General features: G+C 51.2%; 7 protein-coding genes across 7 annotated transcripts; 2 read left to right on the top strand and 5 right to left on the bottom strand.

Annotated features, from left to right (window-relative positions):
• Positions 1-1,792: 1,792 nt before the first annotated feature.
• On the bottom strand, positions 1,793-4,091 carry PFICI_01824 (uncharacterized protein; the record flags this gene model as incomplete). The annotated part of the gene is made up of 6 exons (XM_007830405.1): positions 1,793-2,427; positions 2,496-2,919; positions 2,987-3,192; positions 3,258-3,399; positions 3,522-3,704; positions 3,810-4,091. The coding sequence occupies 6 exons, from the start codon at positions 4,089-4,091 to the stop codon at positions 1,793-1,795; spliced, it is 1,872 nt and encodes a 623-aa protein (XP_007828596.1).
• A 1,246-nt stretch (positions 4,092-5,337) lies between these two features.
• Positions 5,338-7,548, bottom strand: PFICI_01823 (uncharacterized protein; the record flags this gene model as incomplete). The annotated part of the gene is made up of 3 exons (XM_007830404.1): positions 5,338-6,878; positions 6,946-7,260; positions 7,494-7,548. The coding sequence occupies 3 exons, from the start codon at positions 7,546-7,548 to the stop codon at positions 5,338-5,340; spliced, it is 1,911 nt and encodes a 636-aa protein (XP_007828595.1).
• Positions 7,549-8,676: 1,128 nt separating this feature from the next.
• On the top strand, positions 8,677-9,102 carry PFICI_01822 (uncharacterized protein; the record flags this gene model as incomplete). The annotated part of the gene is made up of 1 exon (XM_007830403.1): positions 8,677-9,102. The coding sequence occupies one exon, from the start codon at positions 8,677-8,679 to the stop codon at positions 9,100-9,102; it is 426 nt and encodes a 141-aa protein (XP_007828594.1).
• Positions 9,103-9,609: 507 nt separating this feature from the next.
• PFICI_01821 (uncharacterized protein) lies at positions 9,610-10,710 on the bottom strand (the record flags this gene model as incomplete). Its single annotated transcript, XM_007830402.1, has 1 exon — positions 9,610-10,710. The coding sequence occupies one exon, from the start codon at positions 10,708-10,710 to the stop codon at positions 9,610-9,612; it is 1,101 nt and encodes a 366-aa protein (XP_007828593.1).
• Positions 10,711-13,249: 2,539 nt separating this feature from the next.
• Positions 13,250-16,966, top strand: PFICI_01820 (uncharacterized protein; the record flags this gene model as incomplete). The annotated part of the gene is made up of 3 exons (XM_007830401.1): positions 13,250-15,699; positions 15,752-16,440; positions 16,497-16,966. The coding sequence occupies 3 exons, from the start codon at positions 13,250-13,252 to the stop codon at positions 16,964-16,966; spliced, it is 3,609 nt and encodes a 1,202-aa protein (XP_007828592.1).
• A 503-nt stretch (positions 16,967-17,469) lies between these two features.
• PFICI_01819 (uncharacterized protein) lies at positions 17,470-17,944 on the bottom strand (the record flags this gene model as incomplete). Its single annotated transcript, XM_007830400.1, has 2 exons — positions 17,470-17,484; positions 17,582-17,944. 2 exons carry the CDS (start codon positions 17,942-17,944, stop codon positions 17,470-17,472), a joined length of 378 nt encoding a protein of 125 aa, XP_007828591.1.
• Positions 17,945-18,827: 883 nt separating this feature from the next.
• On the bottom strand, positions 18,828-21,434 carry PFICI_01818 (uncharacterized protein; the record flags this gene model as incomplete). Its single annotated transcript, XM_007830399.1, has 1 exon — positions 18,828-21,434. One exon carries the CDS (start codon positions 21,432-21,434, stop codon positions 18,828-18,830), a length of 2,607 nt encoding a protein of 868 aa, XP_007828590.1.
• Between the last annotated feature and the right edge of the window lie 243 nt (positions 21,435-21,677).

The following is a 21,677-nucleotide window of genomic DNA, read 5'->3' as shown; positions in this document are numbered from 1 at the left end:
CTACTAGTATGCAAATGTATGTCTGTATGTATGTATGGTAATAGGCAGTGGGTAGCGCTCAGGCAAACCCTATAGAATCAGCAGTCAAATCGTATGTTTCAGCTGTGCGGTTTGAGGTCACATTGTGCTGTCACATTTTACACATTATCGACCGGCAGTTCCAAGTGGTCAGGTTTCTCATGCGGAAAGTTGGAGAATGGGTTGCCCAAAAAAGGGCTCGAGTGACCAATCGCTTGCCAGCGTCTACACACCTTTTCTTGAATTCGTATTGGAGCACTGCCTCTTGCACACACCGATCTACTTTGCTCTTGGACGTTTGTAGCTTGGACCTCTCGCAGGGTACAGCGAGTGCCGTGCATACATGATGTGGTCGTCTTCATAATTCGGTGTGTGTGCTGGGATGCACATTATTGTCCTCAACTATTGTTTCACTGACGAATATCAATAAGTGCGTACACGCGCGGCTTTTTTCCAACCAATAGATGACATGGCCGCGAAATTTTCTGTTGTCGTTATTTGAAAATCAATAACATCAAGCAACAGAGACGGGCGTCGAATGCCTTCCGATAGTGGTAAAAATATCATCATGGGCTGCCTATCAAATTGAGAAAGAAGTTAATGAAGACCAGATATCGGATGGGCCCAAGCCATGACGACTGTGCTGATGCATGCGCCGAAACACTGTCAGGAAGCGACCTTGGCTTCACCGTTCTTTATTGATCTGTGCTCATGCTCCGTAACAATAATCACCTCGCCTGTATTCATAAACAGTCACGTATGGCCGGCCTTTGCAGAATGTGGCACACGGTTTATTTGTATATGGTGAGGAGAGATGATATCACTGGTACACACCATATACGATTCGTCACATAACTCAAGGGTAAACTCAGGTTTGCCGGGCGGCTACTGCGGTCAACAAAACCTCGTGTCACGCGGGGCAGTTTCTATAAACATGTAAAATATTGAGATAATCTCATCGATCCGAGCAAAGCGATCCCCGTTCCCGGCAGATCGCGGGAGACAAGGTTGTTCCCTTCAAAAATAAAACCTCCCCTTCCCTCGGCAGTGCTTGCCGGCCTCGGGTCAAGGATCAAGCATGGAGAAAGAAAACCTCAAACTCGGATCACCGGGCAAACTCTCTCTCTCTCTCAGTGCCCTCAAAACTGTCGGAGCAAAGAGAGACACTTGTACCGCCTCATTTATTCGACGCGGCGACATGAATGATTAGCTGCAACCTGAAACTCTTTCACGAATTATGCATTGTTTGCCAGAGTATTAGGAATAAAGCTTTCTCTGCAGCAGCCTATCGGGGTGTAATTGATCACAGATGTTCCTTGAGAGCCTCAACGTCCCTCCATTCCTCAGAATTGCCAGGCAATAAACTCGAGAGCCTTTGCATAAATGTGGCTCTACATTAGGAGGCTGCGATATTAGTTTGCAAGAAATTAACGTTGTTTCTCGTTTATATTTGTTTCCAAAACATTTCTCAGGAACGCAGATATAACTGAATATATATTTGATATAACAACCTGGATTAGCTATGACCAAGAACTTGAAGGTTTCCATTTGAGTTAGATAATGTTGAAATTTTACCTTTTTTTGGTATTATATTGTCATTATTCTTCTTGGCCGACGCGAGGCTCATTGTAAGTTGGGTGACTAGCAGTGCTGCGGTCTAAAGAATTTCCTCTTCGCTTCTTGAATCCTTATAAATGCTAGTGATTTGATATATGTCGAGCATGTTGTCTTGCAATCAGCTCTGTGCAATACGACCAAGCAAGTCAACAAGTGCTCATTGCTCAGTAATCGCGGCCAATGCCTTCCACATGTCACAGCGGCTGCGCAAATCCGACGGCGTCGTCTCCATTTCGACGCTGCCCGTCTCAAACTTGAGCCTCTGACCGTCCCCGTCCCAGGCCTCCCACTCTGGAGCACTCGCATAAGCCCGCACGTTTGGGTCGTAATACAGAACAAACGAGATCCAGTAGTTTGTAACCACCGGCACAATGCTGGCGGCAACGCCGTAGTAGCTGGGAGGACCCCCGCCGATACCGTTGATACTGTCGGGGCCAAAAACGGCCCACGTCTCCCACGTGTGCGGGACCCCGACGCCGAGGGCGGCGTTCTCGGGTGCCAGCACATCGTAGCGGTATGCCCATGGCCGCGGCGAGACGGAAGAGGAAGAGGTCGAGTTGAGCTTGGACTGAAAGGCGTCGAGCACGTGGACCGTCGGACAGATAAAGGTTGCCTCGCCGTACGCCCTGGATGCCGAGGGAAACCAGGCTGCGTGGTAGGGTAAGCTGTCTTCCAGGGGATAGCTCTGCGTGATGTTGGCAGCAGTCGAGCTGCTTAGATGTGGGTAATTGTTCTGTAAAAAGATGGTAACCTCATCCGAAGTCGAGGCATTGACGCCAAAATAGGAGCCCTCTAAACCATTACCGTGAGTCTGTCTCCTTCGCAAGGTCCGATATACGTAGGACTCGGGAAAAACTCACCGTCATTATCTGTGCCCATTAGAATTGGAACATTTATAAAATTGCCCTGATCAAACATTGTATATAGATAGTCCCGACTAAAGTTTCCGTCAATACACGGCCCCCAGTAGAAGAGCGGCAGTGGCATGTAACTTCTTCCAGGAAACGGAGACGGCACGTTGAAGGCCTGTAGTGTGTGCAAGTCTTTGCCCCGAAGACAAGACATGGGACTTTCATTATTGTCACATCCCGTCTGCGAGAGTAGCTTGTCCATTTGCCATTCTAGCTCCGAGACGCGAGGCTGGGTAGGGAGAAATAGAGATTCTGCAATAGCTGCATGAAACATGGTCTGGCTCTCGCCGCCGTACGCTGTTAGATGGTGGGCAACTGATCCGGCGCCGGCCGAGACGCCCTGGATCACGACATGATCTGGATCACCTCCAAACTAGAAGAGATAGATAAGCCGGTGCCCTCAAGATATTAAACAAACGAAACGGGTTCTGCAAGCACACCTCGGAAATATGCTGCTGAATCCACTGCATCATCATACGCTGGTCGAGCAAGCCAACATTGAGGTCGCCGTCGGCTCTGACCCTTTCACCGGCGAGAAACCCATAGAGCCCGACCCGATAATTGAAGTTTACAAAGACCATGTTGCGACCAGAAGCCTCAACCAAGTAGGTGCCATTCCAATTGGCGTTGCTATTGGTCGTATACCCTTCAAAAGTGCATGCTCAGCTCTGTATAAGAGAAAGGAGAGAAAAGGGAGAGAACATATCTTACCTCCACCTTGGATGAAGAGCAACACGGGTAACTTGGAATCGGCCGTGGCATTGGCAGGTGCCCACACATTGGCAAAGAGACAATCCTCACCCTGTGTGCTGCTGGGCAGAATAGTAGAGATACCGAGGCAGACCTTGCCAAACTTGGTCATTTGTCTACCGTGTCAGTCACTTTCTACAGTCTTGACATACCTCGGGCTTCAAAACTGTTTGTTGGGAACTTGTCTCCCTGATGCCCGTTACAAAGTAGGTTTCAACAACTTACATGTCTAGCTTCCTGATCACCCCTGATCTGCTCGGGTTCGATGGGAGCCCTCCATCGCAGGTCGCCCGTGGGCTTCTGGGCGTAGCGCATGCCTAGATACTGCGCGATCCCGCTTCCGAGGAGGTGACCTTGATACTGCGCATAGCCAAGATTCACCCTTGCTGTACTCTGATCCGAGGGCGTCTAAGTCGGGATAATCCATTAATGTCAGCTTTGTCATCTTGATATCATGTTCAAGGCAGATTCAAGAGAGAGAGTGTGTGCGCGTGTAAGCAAACATTGACGGACGCCGAGAGGCCAAGATTCATCGAGTGGAAGCATAGTCTGGGAGTAATAGGAACCAACATTGACCTGGGACTGAATCAGAGCATCATTTCTTTGATGGTCTCGCACGTGCACGAGCACGACGGACAGAATAGTGACGAGTACGCAGGCGCCGAGTAGGCTGTAGATATGCCACGGCCGCAGCCGGCGGTGGACCCGGGCCAGGGCGGCCGAGAGCTCCCTGTTGATGATATTCGTCTTGCCGCCGGCACCGGCCGCCGGTATGAGATTCGCATCCGTAGCCATGTACGCATGTGCCCAGTCTCCATGTCCGAACGCACACGCGCGCGTGAAGGAGGTGAATAGTATACTTTCGCTCCTTACTGACCGGAAGACCGGCGAAGGCTTGAAGTACCACCAACCAGCCCGCTGGAGGTTTCACGGCAGAGCAAAAAATTAGCCTCCGGATGGCGGGCGTCGGCCACTTATTTTCAGTAAGCTTGTTTCATATGTCGCGTTGCCGATTCAAGACCGAGACAGGCAGAGATTGGCTTTTCTCTAGGAGTATCGTGGATGCGCAGGATTGCGGACTCTTATCCCGCCGTTTTGCAGTTTATATGGGCTCGTAAACACGTCTCACTTTGATCACGCCAAGTAAATGTATGGAGTACGTCAGACAGCGATGGTGCAGATTCAGGCTGGACAATTGCTAGTGTATGCTGGCATGCCAATGGACCGCGGTTGTGCCTGGATTTGACGTGGGATGTGAAGATCTGCTCCCATGGTCCGCAACGCTGTGGGTAAAGACTTCAGATGAAACATGACGATCATTACAACATGGCCCCACGATCCGGTCAGTCTACTGTATACCTATATGGAGGCAAAACCTTCGGGAATATTACTACTTCGAGTGTACATTAAACCACTTCCTCTTGTATACACGCACCAAGAAGGATTCCAAGTCACAACATGACGATGCAGATGAAGTAAAGAACAATTATTTTGGAAAATGTATTATCGACCAACGCCAACGCCATTCCTGAGTCGAGGGATTCTTTATCAAAGATGCATCCAAGTCCACCAGACTTCGGCCACTTGCCGGCTCCGTTTCTTTGCCAGCCTCGACGCACCTGCAGACAAACGCCGTATGCTCATGATCTACCAATACACAAAGATCCATGACAATTTCAAAATAGTGATGCTGGCCTAAAAGACTCCTGATCCGTTCCACGCAAAGCACCAACATTGAACCGTCAAACGCCTTGAAAAGATTTCGTCTCTCGCAGAATCCATTATTTTTGAGCGCGATAGGGCTTAGGATGATGCTGATGAACTCATCCATTAGACTCCAGTCCTCGTCAAACCCCAGAAACGCCATATTTCATGCATGCATGCAGACATGAACTAGTCGTAACAGTCGTCATCGTAAACTTCTTGATACTCGTCGCTCTTCCGCAATCCGATCCTCGAAACGGGACTGACCCAGTGGAGGGCCAGCAATAACGAAAATAAGATATTACTTGCTGATCGCCGACGGCAGATGCCTGGACTCCTAGATCGCAGACACCTTGCGCGCCGTGCTGCTTGGAGTCGCATTTACGCTGCCAACACGACCGCTGGTCTTGCGCACGCCATTTTGGCTGTTCTTGGGGGAGTGGTTCGAGTCAGTCGAGCGCTTCGAATCGGTCGAACGCTTGCCTCGCACTTTGGTCAAAACGCCCGAGGCACTAGCTGAGCGTGTTGGAGATTGTGTGGCACTCTCAACGTTCTTGGGCCGGCCAGCACCAATGTTTTCGGCATCGTTCGATGCATCATTGTCAATCACCTCGTACACAGTCGTAGTCGTTGTTGTGTGGCTAATGGACCTCGACTTGTCACTTCTGCCCGGTGACTGGGATGCCTTGCGGTGGGTACGGGTCCGTAGGTGGATCTCTTCTTCCGACTCGGAGCCTTGGGAACTCCTGTGAATAGAGATGACTTCTGTTGCCCGGTCGACGTTCTCTTCCTCCTCAACAGTACCGTTGATGGGATTCCTTTCATAAGGGTGGTGTCGACTTGGCCGGCTTGTCTTTCGTGGCTGTCCAGGTGTTGGGGCCGGCAGATAGTCCTCCTGGACACCAATGTTGTTTCGCTCTTGGTCGACCTCACCCAGAGGTGTGCGGTTCGAACCAGATCTGTGCGGCGTAGAGGCAGTTCGGCCCAAAGAGGTTTTTTGCATTGCCCGAATTGGCGTACTAGGCGCAGGGTTGGCTGCCATTTCCTTTCGAAGCTTGCGCTCAATCCTTTCCTCAATCCACCATTCGCGGAAAGTGCCTTGGTTGAGATGCAGCCAGTGCTGCTGAGGTCCAACAACCATTCCAGGGCGCATAAAACGCATGAAGCTGATGACCTCATCAGCCGTGAAACCGTGCCGGTAGATCAAGTAGGCGCCGATTAAGCAGCCTGTCCGGCCCAGACCAGCCTTGCAATGCACTGCAATGCCCTTCTTCTTAACAGTGATGGTCTCGTGTGCAAGCCTGATGAACTTGCGAACGGTGCTCAAGGGAGGACAGGTGCCGTCCTCGAAAATCATGTCAAGGTGCTGGATTCCAAGAGCTTCAAAGTACGAGGGTGAGTAGAGAGGCGAGTTGAGACGGACAACCAGGCCAATGTTGCGTTCTGTGAAGTGAGTCAAGACATTCTTGAATGGTTGAGGCAAGCCAGGGTGCACATCCACAGAGTCAAGATCTTTGGGAAGTGCAGCCCATGCGTCGCTGTTCGGATCGACTTTGGCAACGGGGCTGTACTGCGGTGATGCGAACGCCAGGAAGTGAGGAGTCACCCAATTGAAGTCGCCATGTTCCACTCTCTCATACTTCTCGTACTCATCCAGATCGAAGTTATCCAGAGCGCAGCATCCCTCCTCTTTGGCCTTCCAAACACCGTAGACAACGTCCTGGACGGTGATGCCGTAATCTGCTTGACTGTAACCAGCATCGCGGAAAGGCATCAATGGTGGGTCGATCTGGGCAATCGGGGCCAGAGCCAAATGGGGCGGCCATGATTGGATCAGGACCATGTAGCAAGCCAGGAGACAAGCAGCGTTGGCTCGAGCTATAGTGTGTGTTAGCAGGTAGTCAAGACAGCCGGCGGTGCATGATGGGAATTGAATGGCACATACACCTAGGGTCTGCGCGACTCCAGAATACAATTGGTCGGTTTTGGTTCTCCTTTGCACCCAGGACATCGTGAAATTGCAGTGCAAAGCGGTACAAGTGGCCAATGTGGAAAGGGCCAAAGTCATGGTGGAATGCATTGTAAAAGAGTTGATCGTCGACGGTAAAGTAGCAAGGCGCTTGACGGCTGTCTCTTGATGTCGCCGAAGCATCTACCGATCTCACGGTTCTCTTGTTCGGCGATCTCAATGGCACTTCCGGATACGGAAAATAGGTATCGGCTGTCGGTGTATGCGTATACGATGCGAGATATAGACGATCTAGAATTTGTGTAAGTATTACAGGTTGGACCAAGTGCATCAATGCTGCGGATAGGAGCAGAACGGTGGAGTTCTCTGTCGCGCCTGGGGAGTTTTCCTTGGAGGTTTCCATGTTACATCGGCCACCAGAGCCAGACATAAGAATAACGCCAAAGGATAGAATGAAGCAGGGCCTCGTTGACCAAGTATATGACTGATTGGGCTTTTGTGATATGGGCAGTGTGTAGACATACCAGGAATATACTCGACGATAGGGCCCATGTTGGGCTGTTTGAGAGAAGGTGCCATTGCGGATCTGGTGTGAGCGCTGCTCAGCTCAGAAATGGAGGAGGTGATAAGTAAAGGCAAATAGCCTTGATACTGGCGAGGGAAAGTATAGTGTCGTTGCTTCTCGGCGCCTCTTGCTGTAGATGCGAAGTTTATTATTGTTTTGCCAAAACGGTTGTGACGACAGACACTAGAGAGATGCGCCGATGGGGATAAAAGGGAAGTCGGGACCAGAGTACCCCGATTTTTGTGGGTTCGGCCAAAACAACAAAGCGGTAGTCGGGTTCTGTCAACAATGACCTAATGCACTCGGACGGACGGCGACGATGAGGAGAGGTAAAAGCGACCGCAGTCGAGATATCCGAACGCACAGGGCAGGGTAGACTTGAAGCAGAGAGTTGCGAAAGGAGAAGATATCGTGTGAGCAATTGCCTTAGGGAGTCAGCAGCAGGATTTATTAAAATTCGAGACCTGCTGCTGTTATTTTGCTCTGACCCCAGTTCACTAGAGCCCCTAGTCTGACGTTGGTAAATGCAGTTGGCATGGCAACGAATGGCCCCAGCGCCCGGAATCCAGCACAGTAAGGCCAACTCACGGCACCATCCGAGCCATCGAGTGTGAGTGAGTGACCTTTTCACACCAATACGCAGCGGCCAGACAACCAAGTCAATGGGCCCAGCCAGCAAGCAGAAATGTGTACAATACCCCGCACCCCTGTACTTCAATACATTCTTCCATGTTTTCGTTCTGGCTGAGTGGAAGGAGTCAAGCCCGCCCTCTAGAAGCGAGACATGTCGACGTCAGTCAAAGTCATGCTGTCTTCTTATCTGTCTAGGTACCTCTTCTGGCCATCAGAAGACCCCCAAAGCCACCCCGCGGCCGATCCTGTTTAATCTACAAATTCCTGCTTGCTTGGGTACCAGGCAGCGTACCAACACTGCATTATCTTTGCATTAGGTACATACTACAGAAACGGCTCCCGCTCCGTTCCGCCTTGCCCGTCCCACGAAAGCAACGTCGAGCTCAACCCAAAACCCCACCATCACAAAATAACACTGCAAACCCGACTTTTCGCCTTTTGTCGTCGCGACTGGCAACCGGGATAACTTGGTCGCATATAGGGCCAACGAAAACCAGATCATAACAGCCATGGCTACCACCGGAAGCCCTCTAGATTTCCCTTGCACCCTGTGCGTCCTCCTTCAAATCATCTGCTGCACTCTGTCGCTCTGTCGCAGATTGCCCTCTGGAACCCAAACTGACGGCCTCCTTTATAGAACACTAGATGTCCCCTTTCCAACTGCGCGCCTCGCCTCTGTGGCTCTCAGATCTCTCCAAGTAGACAAGGAACTCTCGCCCTTGGTGCGACGGGATTTGCGCATTGCTACCCCGGATACTCTGCCCGACACCGAACGCATCAAGGACAGCGTACTCAAAGTAACATACAAAGCTACAACAAATCGCATGCTTCGAGTTGCTGTGAATGGCTTCATGGAAAGCTTGACCCTCGTTCTGGAGGTCATGGAGACATTAGATACAGATGTACTCTCATCCAGCAATACAAATACCCTATGATCAGTTGAGAACATCATCTGCCCTGGATTGGCATATAGTCCTGCTCGTCTAGTCATCAAGTCCTTGGACCATAGACGCTGCGCGCATCGTTGGAGAATGGCTAGCGGCTAGTGTTGAAAGAACGGTCGTGCTAGCTATGATGTTACATATTTCGTTCTAGACCTGTAACGGCACCATTCAATTTGTGCCCAAACTGGTGAGTGTGATATTAAGACATGAGATGTTATAGTTATTCACTTGAGATCCAGCCGAATCTGTTCTTGCACTAATCGACAATATCACGACACATTGTTATATGAAGACTCAATATTATTTATGCCGGAATGGCATGGTTGTTTTTGTTTTATTCTTTTTTTCTATCTTTTTTTGTCCCAACTAGTTTGCGATGTCAGATCGTAAATTACCTTCCAAGCCGGCGGAAGCTCAAACTTCTTTCAAAACATAAAGCCACAATACATTAAACAAGACGCCAAAGACACCAAGCTCGTTCAAATCCTCCCAAAATCCCTACTGAATATCAACCTTGTGGATCTCGGTCCACTCCTTCTCGACCTTGGGAACGGTAACAATGAGAATTCCGTTCTCCATCTTGGCAGTGATGCCATATCCGTCGACTTCATCCTTCTCGTCGACGTTGGAAGGGGGCAATTTGATGCTGCGCTCAAACATGCCGACCTTGCGCTCCCCGGAGCTTAGCGACTGGAGGAACTCCTCGTTTCCTGGCCGGTAGACAACTCCAGCAATGTTGAGCTGGCTCTTGTCCGCATCCCAGTTGACCCCAACATCTTCCTTCACCGCGCCGGGTAGCGCAACGTGCAAGACGTATGCCTTCTCCGTGTTGAATGTGTCGACAGGAGGGACGAAGCTGTCGTCCTGCTGCTCTCCGGACTGCTCGCCGGCTGCCCGGGGGGCATCTTGCGGTTCGAAATATCCTCTGAGAGCCTGAGCGGCTGGGTGGCCAGCAAGAGCTCCCATCAGGGAGCGAAAGTCGAATGGCCCGCCGAAAGGTGGCGGGGGCGGGCCGTGGGGAGGACCGTGTCTGCCACGAGGACCTCCACGTCCGCGACAGCTGCCACGACGGAATGCGCCCGGGCCTCCAGGTCCACGAGATCCGTGTCGGTGACGGCCGTGGTGATGACGTGGCCCCTCATGGGGTGGAGGTGGAGGGTGAGGAGAGCCAGCGGCATGATGTGGTGGGTGAGGGCCGCCCGGTGGTGGCGGTGGAGGTGGCACATCGTCTCTCATGGTCTCAGGTGATTCGTCCATGTCAAAGTCGTGCCCCTCTGATTCTTCGCCCTCCCTTTCAGAGTCTGAATCGCCTCGGCGGTGGTGATGGCGACCATGTCTTCCGTGTCGGCCTCCGCGATGTCCCCAGGGAAAGTCACCCGGGGGAGGAGGTGGCGGTCCCCATGGGCCTCCCCAGTGTCCGCCATGCCAAGGGTTGAAAGACCCAGGACCGCCAAAGGGAAATCCAGCACCGAAAGGTGGCTGACCTGCTGGTGCGTGGTCGACGCCAGCACCTGCACGCTGCGGGTTGGCGTCAAAAGAGCGAACAAAGTCCCAAAAGGGGCCTTGCCCGACATTGTTGTTTGTGTTGTTGTTTGCCATTGTTGAATGTAAATGGATGTGATTGAATAGTTGATGATGAAGGATGGAGATCAAAAACAAAACACATGAGCAGGATGTCAAACTTCTTATAGTCGATCAAGGGCCGTGGTGGCTAATTCAGGCAACCCACCATGCGTAGACTTTGCATACTAATGCCGGGCCATGTACGCAATTCCGATCAGCAGTTTGTACGGCAGAAGGTAATAGTCATCCATGTCTACGCAATGGGCCTCGAACGGATCCGAATGCCCTGGAACAAGGCTGCCGACATTTACACGTATGAAAGAAGTTGAACTGGGTTGCTTGCCACGCGGCCTCCATGGTCACTTTGGGACTAACGACTCTTCTAATTGGCTAGTCGAGTTTCTAACTTGCTGACGAAGCAGACGGTGGTGTGGCTTGACTGCCTGGTGCCAGCGAAGGTGGCGAAGGGCACTCCGAGCTTCTTTTCTTTTGGTGGCTATCCGGCGCTGAAAGCCGAGCCCCTCGGAGTGCACTCGGTTCCGAGTTGAATGCGAATGTACTAGAGACCGAGAAGACAGAAAAAAATGAGTCACTTGGTCTCAGTCTAGGCAGATCAAACTTGCGAATAGATCAGATTCAAATCAAATCAGAGTTGCGAAAATGCTGTTGCCTGCACAGGAGGGAATGCCGCGTAGCCAGTTTGCCTCCTGGGGGAAAAGTGGCTTGCTTCAACATTCATCATACTCGATTAGATTGCGGGGCAATTTGCCCATTTGCCAGCGAGTTAGTTGAGTGGCACGGTGGGTGGTGGGTGGTGGCCCCACGGATATGAATGTTGCTTGGTTGCTTCTTGGGAGGCCTGCCAAGCCTGCAGCCAATGGCCTGACAATCTGATGAATCTTGGGCTGCAAGATCGCCGCACCTGCAAAGCATCAAGGACTCGTGCTGGATGTCTGGCCTACATTACACTCATACATTGACCGTTATTGAGCTTGCACGGTATCACCACGAAAGGCTATTTATTGAAATACTGCTACTGACTTGAACACTTGATGGCGAACATGTGAGTATATGATTACAGGACAAACTTGTGTCTTGTTGCTCGCGCACAAACAGTAACATATTTGCTCATATTGTGGGCAGCTGTGCCAACCAAGTTCGCGATCTCATCCAACTTGTGGCTTTACGTATACAATTCATGGACCAACATTGATATTGCCCACTATGGTAATACATGCGAGTTGTATCAATACAAGCATGTAATTCTTGACCAATGATCCTTTTTGCCCATTCATTCATTTTGTTGGCCTGACTATTTGCCATCGTGTCTATTTTCTTGTCGTTATTGTTACTGCTTTCCCCCTCCTTCTTTTGCATGGCTGGCGGATTGCGCATATATCGAAATGTTGAGTCTAATAGCTTGGAAAGACGACATGCAAGCCTTCAGTATGTCATGCCGCAACCCGGTATATTGAAGCACCCGCTTCCATCTCTTTTGAAAAGCCGACCGGGGCCTTGAAGAGGATTGTGTCAGCAGTATCGCATCACGTGCTGAACAAGGTTTCGACCGAAATTCCCACGATTACGGTACAGGCCCTGACAGGCGCCAGGCGTACATACTTTATTACGATGGTATGTGACAGCGTGCTTAAAACTAGTATAGCCGTCCAGCAATGCGACTTAAAAACGGGGACTTGTTTAAGCACTGCGTAGTGGCGCTTCGAGGTCCAAGCAGCAATGTGCCAATTATGCATCAAATCCTGGCAACATGTGATCCCTGAACAGAGCTCATGAAGAAACTACATATACACCATGGCTCATATGTATTGTCTGCACATATGAGCCGGCTTCCGTCTCGATCAATCTCTTTACGCGTGGAAATGGGCGCTTGCAGACAATGATTTGTTCCTTGCGTTTGCCCATAGGCTCTAAGCGCCCAAGATTGTGGGCCAATCACCGTCAGGAACCACTATGTCGCCAAGCAATGTGACCAATCAGAACAGGCAATGTCGACTCCCAGGCCGAGCCAATAGCGGGACTGGCTTTGCGCTAGAGGGCGACTGGAACTGGACCCTGTTCAATTGCTCCCGCCGACAGGGAACTGAGCTGCGTGGTAGCGGGAAGGAAGTGGGTTGGGCGGCCACCAATACTGGCCGCATAGTAGTCGAGTCTGTCTGTCTTCGATAACCTTCAATCTTTTACCCTTTTCTCGGGTCTTGTTTCATCACCAGCTTCGTGTCGCAATATTCATTCTCTTTGCTTGAGTCTGCTCTAGTTGCTGGGCTGCCTTGCGCCTCGTGTGTCCCTCTCTCACTTGGACGTTTCGCCTGTGCTACGTTGCTCAAACCCCGCGCGCGCAGTGACAGCTTACAGCTCATCGCTGGCTATCAAAACTCCCCCCACCTTCTGGAACAGCCCGACCACGATTGCGACCGCTTCCAGCTTCCACATCTATTTTTTTTTTTTGCGACCGCCTCCTAAAAATAACTCCTTCTTGCAGGTCATACTGCCGAGCACATTCGAAACAATATATACAAGTTGCACTGCATAGCTGCAGTCGCAGACCCTGCGCAGGATGAGTGGCCATGGCAGGCATGACGAGATGTTCCTCAAGCAGCCCGCCGAGGACTGCGACAGCCCAACTATCGAGCCACTGAGGATCTATAAACCACAGAGCCCAGTTCCTGCCGCCGACCGCTATAGATACCCTACGCCTTCGGCTTCAAAGCCAACCTTTCCATTACCGCCAGGCGCGTCGAGCTCCGCTGCGCCTCTCCCGTATCCAGAAGACGAGGATTTGCGCCCAAGCAAGCCAGTCGTCTCGACTCGACCTTCATACGGCGATGATGGTCGCCGACCCTCGGGAAACAGGGTTTACTCAAGCCCGACTCATTCGGCAGGCTCTGGCAGTTTCAACGACACGACGCCGAGGCTAGACACAAGCCCCATTGACAAGAAAGGTCCTGGCCTGGCTGAGAGGCGCGGTACTGCGCCCAGGCCTTTGCCAGGAGCACTGAGTCCTCCCACAAGTCCCTTGGCCGACGACGGGGAGCTGTTCGCCAAACCTCTAGGAGCTCAGCACAAACCTGCTGCGGCTTCGTCAGTCAACTTTCCCGATTACCACAATAAGCCGTACTATCCTCCGCCGAGGGTTAACTCGGCCAGCCCAAGCACAAGCGCGAGCCAGTATGCTAGACCGCAAGTGGCAGATAGCGACTTGTTGCAGATGCCGAGTAGTGGTGTAAGCAGATTTGCTTCGACGGCCTCGGTGTCTACTACAAAGGCAAGCCGGGGGTCCCCGCCTCCGCCAGAGACTCCGATCATAGAGCCAGGTCAGATCCCGGGCGGGGATATTGAAGCAAGATTTGCGGCCTCGGGCATATCAGGAACTGCAACATTGAACAGCCTGCAGAGCTCTGCTGCCGCGCAGAGATTGGCCCAATACAACCAACAACGCCCTCCTGCTCAGTCTGGGCCTGCTCGCCCGTGGACACCGACCGAGACTCCAGAGCAACAGCCCCATGGCCCGCCAACTGTGTATCAGGGTGTAACACCTGTCAGTGAGCCTCAACAATCCAACAGCAACAACCAGACTCGTCCATCTACTTCTTCGAGCTCTGGCGCGTTACAGGAAAGCGTGCTCGAACAAGACTTTCGGCGGATGCAAATGTCTGATCCGCCGCCTGCATATTCTAGCATAAGCTCTGGTGGAAACTCGGGCTACCCAGCCGAGAAACAAAGACCCACAGCTGCTCAAGCGAGTTCGACCAGTTCAACCCCAGCGCAGGCATCGCAGTCAGTGTCCTCGCCACCCAAGAAGCAGGCGGATCCGGTGGCAGCTGGTCTAGCATCCCCAGCTCTGCAGCATCCAGGACACCCTGCCTTTGCCAATGATCCGAGACCAGAGCCCGCCGCTAGTGCTTCTTCATCGTCCAAGCCTGAGCAGACGACGCCGTCGCCTTTCTCTGGTCAAGTTCCCAGTTCCCCGCCTCCACTGCCTGAGGGTTGGATTGCCCATCTCGACCAGAACTCGGGACAGTATTACTATATCCACTTGGCTACTCAAGCTACACAATGGGAGTTTCCCAAGGGACCAAATCCCATTCACCATGATGTGGCACCTCTGTCTCCTACGGCCTCTACATATGGAAACCCTTTGGCTTCTCCAATGTTTGGCGGAAAGCAGACTGGAATGGCCTCGCCAATGTTCCCTCCACAGACTCCTGGTTATGCAGAAAGCATCATGAGCGTGGCTGCTTCGGCCGCTCCCACAGCTGGTTTCACTGGCCCTCCACCCAGTGCCGGTGTGGACATGTACAAGGTCCAGCCTACGAATGGGGTATACTTTGGGCCATACCTGAGATATGTCAATATGGATATTGAAAAGGGTTTATGGCTTGGAAGCATCATGATAGTCACGGATTCACCTCAGCCACCAACGATCCATATCCACAAGAGTGTTGACCTCTCCCCGAATCCGAGACAACTGGTTTCTCGCTCGATATACACGCATCAGAGATGGCAGTTCCACAAGTATGATATCGACCTTGAAATGGGTGATGGTGGAACGGACAGGTGGACGTATGCAGTGACGTCGCACATGGGCTGCACAAGATACGAATTTGTGGTAGCTGGAAAGCAGGAAATCAACTGGCGCTTCATTGGACACTCTGGCAATGACTTTGCCGCAAGCACCTCCCAGAATGAACGAAGCAAACTGGGTGGTGTAGGTTTCATGTGGAAGGATGTGCTTCAAAAGAACGTCGACTGTGGAGGTTATCATGCTCAGCTCGGCCTAGGTAACCAAATCTACGGCGATAGGTTATGGAAAGAGGTTCCGGTTCTGAAGCAGTGGTTAGCTATGCAGGGCAAGGAGAATCGCAAAACTGCTCCATGGACGGCGAGACACGAGGAGGATGTGTCACATGCTTACTTTCACTTCTACACGAGTCATTTTGACCAGCCCTTCTTGCGAGAGGCATGGGCTCAAATCCCCCATATCTGCCAGATTGACGATCATGATATGTAAGTCAACGATGCGCTTCCTGGAGAAATGACACAGACTGACGAATCGCAGTTTTGATGGCTATGGCTCTTACCCTGATTATATGCAGAACTCAAACATGTTCAAGAACATTGGAAGGATTGCTATAGACATGTACCTTCTCTTTCAACATCACACTACACTGGAAGTGCTGAGAAATGTCAACCATGACCTCGATCTTTTCACCATCACAGGTCAGGGCTGGCACTTTGTCAAGTTTTTGGGACCAGCCGTTGTCCTGGTGGGAGCCGATTTGCGATCAGAGCGCACCCATAACCGGGTGCTGGCTGGCCCAACGTATCAAGGCCTGTTCCCAAAGGTTGCCCTCCTGCCTCCAAGTGTGCAACACTGTATTTGGATGTTGTCAGTACCAGTCGTGTATCCCCGACTAGATACGGTGGAAAGTCTGGCAAACACATTTGCAACCGGCAAAAAGGCCGTCAACACTACGTATAATGTGCTGGGCAAGGTGACGAGTTCCGTTGCTGGTATTGTCGGAGGTAAAGAAGTTGTCGCCCAGGGTTTCAACCAGGTCAAAAAGGCTGTTGGAAAGTCTGGTCTCATGGGCAATGTCGTTAACCAGTTTGGTGACCTTGATATTGGAGAGATCCTCAGGGATATGTGGACACATGACTCCAAGGATCTTGAGCGAACATATCTGATCCGCACTCTCCAAGGCATCGCTCACCAAAAGGGCATTCGTATGACTTTCCTTTCTGGAGGTATGTATTGTCACTATTGCTTTATCTTCTTGCTCAGTATACTGACAAATCATTAGATGTGAATTGCGGTGGCGCTGGTCTCGTTCATGACCCTACTCATCCTAGTGATCATAAAACCATGTACCAGATCATCACATCGCCCATTGTGGCAGCTCCCGCATCTGGATACATCCTCAAGATGCTTCACAGCAACAAATCGTACTACGTGCCAGCCAACGGCCAGAAGTCGAACCATGAGGTCTCGGATACGAAAGAAGACATGATGGAGATCTTTCACACGGACGCTTCTGGCTCACCTCGTGAGCTCAAGAAGCTCATGGGCCGTAGGAACTTTGTTTCATTCATGGCGTATGATCCAGAGGCTATTCCGGGCACGCAATACAGCGCAAATGTTGCCAATGGCCATTCTCAAGGGTTGAGCAAGTTGAGTCTGGCAGTCGACTACGTGGTACAGGGAGATGGTGCTTTCACGACACCCACCAAATATGGGCCAGTGATCATACCACATTTGGAGTTTGGACGATGATGGAAATGATTATCATGTTTTAACCTCTGCAGGTTTCGTGAAGACATTGGCGAATATGCAAGACAGTTTGAAATGTCTAGAGTGGTATTTTGAATAATTCTCAATTGTTGAGCGATGCTAGCTGGCGATGTTCATGTTCATAATAAAGATGAAATTTTCAAATTTGAATACATATATATACATTACACCACATTTTCTTGATAATCATTTGAACAATTTCCTTTTGATATGGGGCCAGGAGCATTGTTGTTTGACGCATGGAATGTCAAAGGAGCTTGATTGATTCTGCGTGGGATTATGAGAAGATCAAAGATGCCCGCAATGTGTTGTAAAGAGTAAAGTCATCCGGAACGACGACCTATAGTTGAGCTACAACACACAAACAAGATCCGAAATCGAAGCAAAGTAGCCCATCCACAGAATCCTCTTCTATCGGCCATCGGCCGTGTTGAATGAAACTTGTCTAAATCTACATCACCCGAAAAGTACCAAACACGCAAGAGTCAGTCTTGGAATCTCTGTTTTTATGGATCATGATTTCGGATAGTTCAAGGGGTGAAAGACAAGAGAAAAGAAAGAAGGAAATGAAAAACAATGGAGGGAATATTCTCTTACCTGACTACCACGCCCACATTCTTCCTCTTCCTCAGCGACCAGTTCACCAGTCTGGCGATTCCTCCCGGGCTCGTCATTTCCACCCCGGCTGCCCCCGAGGTCGTCGTCCTGCTGCTGCTGTCTCTTTTTCTGGCCAGTAAACTCATCGTCATCATCAACTTGGTCTCCCCGCTGCTGCAAATGACGGCGGGCCTCGCCGGTACCGCTCTTGACGGCATGACCACTACCGCCGCCGCCAGTATTTTTCCCGACGACGTGGTGACCTAGAATCTTGTCATTATTCTTGCCGAGGGCCGCCCCGCCGGCGACCTCGGGGTCCTTGACCACAAAGTTTCCCTGGGATCGGTTCTGTGCGTCGGACATGACTAGGTTTGGGGGTGCAAGAGGAAGGATCTAGTCTGGCGTTTAATTGTGTGTAAGAAACAATCTTTGGCTAGTTTGGAGACAAGATTGGGTTCTTTATTGTCTGCCTTGTTTACTGCCTTGATGAAATGGATAGAGACGAAGGATTCTTCTTATTTATAGCTGGGCTATCTATGACTAGAATGCTTCGCAACGACACTTTTACCTCGTGGCAATTTCAGGGTTCGAGGTGGTATTGACTTCAATATTCATCCATGACAACAAAGCCGTGATGGAGGAAGCTGTAATGCATTCTGAAACGTGGCCATCGTAACACAGATGACGACGCTATATGTTTCTTAAAGAGCTTGATACTTGAGCATCAACAAGTATGTATCGAGTGCCACGCGAATGCCGTATCGGTTACTGCCTTAATTTCCTATCATGGGTATCATGTTTCTATATATGTACTGGGTGCTACATGAAATGACAGACTCTTGACTTCACTGCCGCCTGTCGTTCATGAAATTATTGTTCTCCCTGGTCCCACCAGCTCTATTACAAGATTTGCAACGGTGCCCAATGCCCAGAGTGCTATCAATCCCCATCCAATCCTCCTCGTCATCATCCATTTGTTCATTGGTACCACTATGAGGAGTACAACAAGGGTGATGAGAAGTACTATGGCTGAGACAAGAAGCGTGTCGCCAACTTGAATATGGTAGGTCTTGTACTCGTATGGCCGGTCGGGATGCTTGGCATGTTTTTGATTTGCCGAACGCACTATTTGAAAGGCGCCGCCGAGCCCTATGCCTAGTAATATATTCAACATAGGGCCACCGAAACAAGCAGCGCTGCCGACACGTTAGTCTATGCTTTTAAATCATCATCACAAGGGTGAGACTTACAGTGCCATGACGGGATAGCCGAGCCGAGCAACAGTAATGTCAGCAACAAGGTCGCCTACAGAATTACCGACGGCAAATACTGTGAGGCCGAGTATTGCCTCGGAAATGTCAAAAATGACACCAAGTGCCTTCAAAACACCCACAACTTCGCCGGCAATGGTAGATATCCAAGCAATAGCGATGGTAAACCCGAGAAAACAAAACAAGAAGTGATACTTTGGGCGACGATCAGGGTTTGTGGTGGCCAGGAGAACACCAAGTACGACAAGGGAAAACACAAGTGCACCCAATACCATGCGTACGAGAACTTTGCCCGGTTGCTCAAAATCTTCGACCGCATTTGCCCATACGATGAATACAGCAAACATTGGGCCGGTAAATATCTGCAAGATCAAGAGCCACCGATTCCACCCTTGATCCTCACTATCATCGGCTGTTGAGTTTGGCTCTGATGCAGGTTTGTAAAGTTGTATCACAGGCTCGCCGGAATGTTGAGGCGTGCTACCCGTGTTCCTCGAATCATGAGACTCGTCAGGGGCAACCAACGAGATGGCGGCTGGTGACGCGGTCCCTGACGAAGCGCGTGATCTTGTGTGCCGTCTATATTGCTGCCATTCTGTCTCGGAGCCCATCAGGCCATGTGGCTCGAAAGAAACCGGTGGAGCAACATTGAGCGCCGCACCAGTAGCTGGTTCATCCATAATGTTGTCTTCCGAATCATCATCGGTAGTTTCACTTTCTACGACTGGTAGTGTGATGACCAACAGCAAAACACTTGGCACTGACCACGCGCTTACCAGCTTGTCCCAAGCGGATTTATTTGCCCAGTCCTGCAAAGTTGGGAATAGAGTGCGTATAAGCATATAAGGGTCAGGCAAAAATCGATATGGCCACCACCTTACTGGCCTTGAGGCTTCAGTAATCTGCAGGTCGTCGAAGGGTGAATGTCGCTCCACACCAGGAGTGGGTAACGTAGGCACAGATGACTGCATGACATTTGGCGTCATCAGCATGGGTGTGTCCGTGTATTGTGGGAAGGGAGAGCCTGCCGGGGTGGAATCATGACTACCTGGAGGACTCGGGCTGGGAATCTGAAGCTGTAAGCCCCCACCCAACAAGTGCTGGCGCTGTGATGCGTTGCTTTGATGGTCCAGCGCGAGGCCACCAGTCGAGTCTGTTGGGGGCGGGGCAAGTCTTCCTCCCACGATGTGCGGCGGGACGCTTGATGTTCGTGTTTCGTTGGTGTCTGACCTGGGCGACGCCATGACCAAGTCCTCGTCCATGATGGATGGTATGGCGCCAGAAGAACGCGACCTCACCCTGTTTGTGGGCTCCGTCGCGCCGGTGCCTTGAACAGACTGAGCGCTGGCTGGGCCACCTACGGCGGCGACACCGCTTGCAGCACTGTCAACAGCAATCCTATCCGCCGAATAACTTCTCACTGAAATTGGCGCCATGCGCATATTTCGTTCCTGTGAGAGTGAGGCCAGGACTGCCCTGAACTCGAGCGCGCCAAGCAGACTGGGCCGGATCGCGGTGATCGTTGTTGTGGCGCGTCTTCCTCTCGGCCGATTTACCCTCATGCTGCTCGTGACTTCAGCGGCAATGTGCTGATTACGCTCATCGTCGGCATCCTCCGAGTCAGCTTCTCCAACCTCAATTCTTGGGCCTTGATCCAAAACATCAATGTCGACAACAGATCCCCCGTGGTGAGACCCAGGCCCAGCTTCGTCGTCATCTGGCTCGTCCCGGTAAGGTTCAAGCTCGTCGCTTGCCTGTTGGCTCCGGGAGGCCAAAAAATGACTACGCGATGCCGTCTCACGTGCTCTGCGAGCCTTGATCTTTTTCCCGTACCAATGCCAAGCAACGACGAATATGACATAGAATGCATAAAATGCAATCATGGTGCAGCATTCCCATAGTTTGATTCTCTCATCCCAGATGAAGTAAAAGGTAAAGGCGACGGCGACGATGAAGAACAGAATGTCGCGGACAAACGTGTTTCTACTGACTTTGAACTCTCTGACGAGAGCCATGGATCCAGCAACAACGGCCGTGATGAAGCCCGCAGCGCCCAGGAGCTCGCCCACAGCCATACTGCCGCTGTTGGAGCCCATGGCGGCAAACGTACTGAAGACGTCGGGAGATCCATTGCCAAAGGCTAGAAAAGTCACGCCAGCTAGACTCTGGCTCAGTCCCAAGATGGTGGCAATGGTGCTGAGGTTGACACTGAAGAAATCACTGGCCGCGATGCCAATGGTACTGAACAGCAAGCATAGCCAGGTAATGAGAACGATGAATGCAATGGGCTTTGCAGTGCCCAGGGTGCAGTAGTAGAGGGAAAGATACTGAATCAGGCCAGCCTCATCGTCGCGACAATTCCGCAGGACAAATGCGCATTTGTCCTCGGCCTGGTGGACCAAGCGGCAATCCTCGGCGGATCTCGCCGATAGCAGCGGCTCATCACCATCATGTCGCTGCCTTGAGGATACCGGTCCTCGTACGAACAAGACGTGGACAAGAATGAGAGCGAGAACAAAAGCGATGGAGTAAAAAGGCCTTGAGCTATACGCTCGTCGTCTCTTGGTCGCGGCGCCAGGCATCGTGGCAAGACGGTGTAACCTGGCTTGCCATAGACCGAGCTCCCGACCTCGTGGGCAAGTTCCGATTGACTGCTTGATGATTCTTGGGGGGAGAAGAAAAATGCTGCAATCAATCAATCTTGCATCTGGACCGATATATACACAGACAGTATGCCGTTGGGTGTTTATGCAACCAATGCAGGTCTTCTTTGCGGGGTGTGGAGGCCAGCAGAAGGCAGGGATAAGATCAACAAAAGGAATGTT

The sequence above is a fragment of the Pestalotiopsis fici genome (assembly GCF_000516985.1).
Source record: "Pestalotiopsis fici W106-1 unplaced genomic scaffold PFICI_Scf_1, whole genome shotgun sequence".
Lineage (NCBI taxonomy): Eukaryota > Fungi > Ascomycota > Sordariomycetes > Amphisphaeriales > Sporocadaceae > Pestalotiopsis > Pestalotiopsis fici.
The sequence above is the reverse complement of the archived record's forward strand: the minus strand, read 5'-3'. Positions and strand labels throughout refer to the sequence as shown.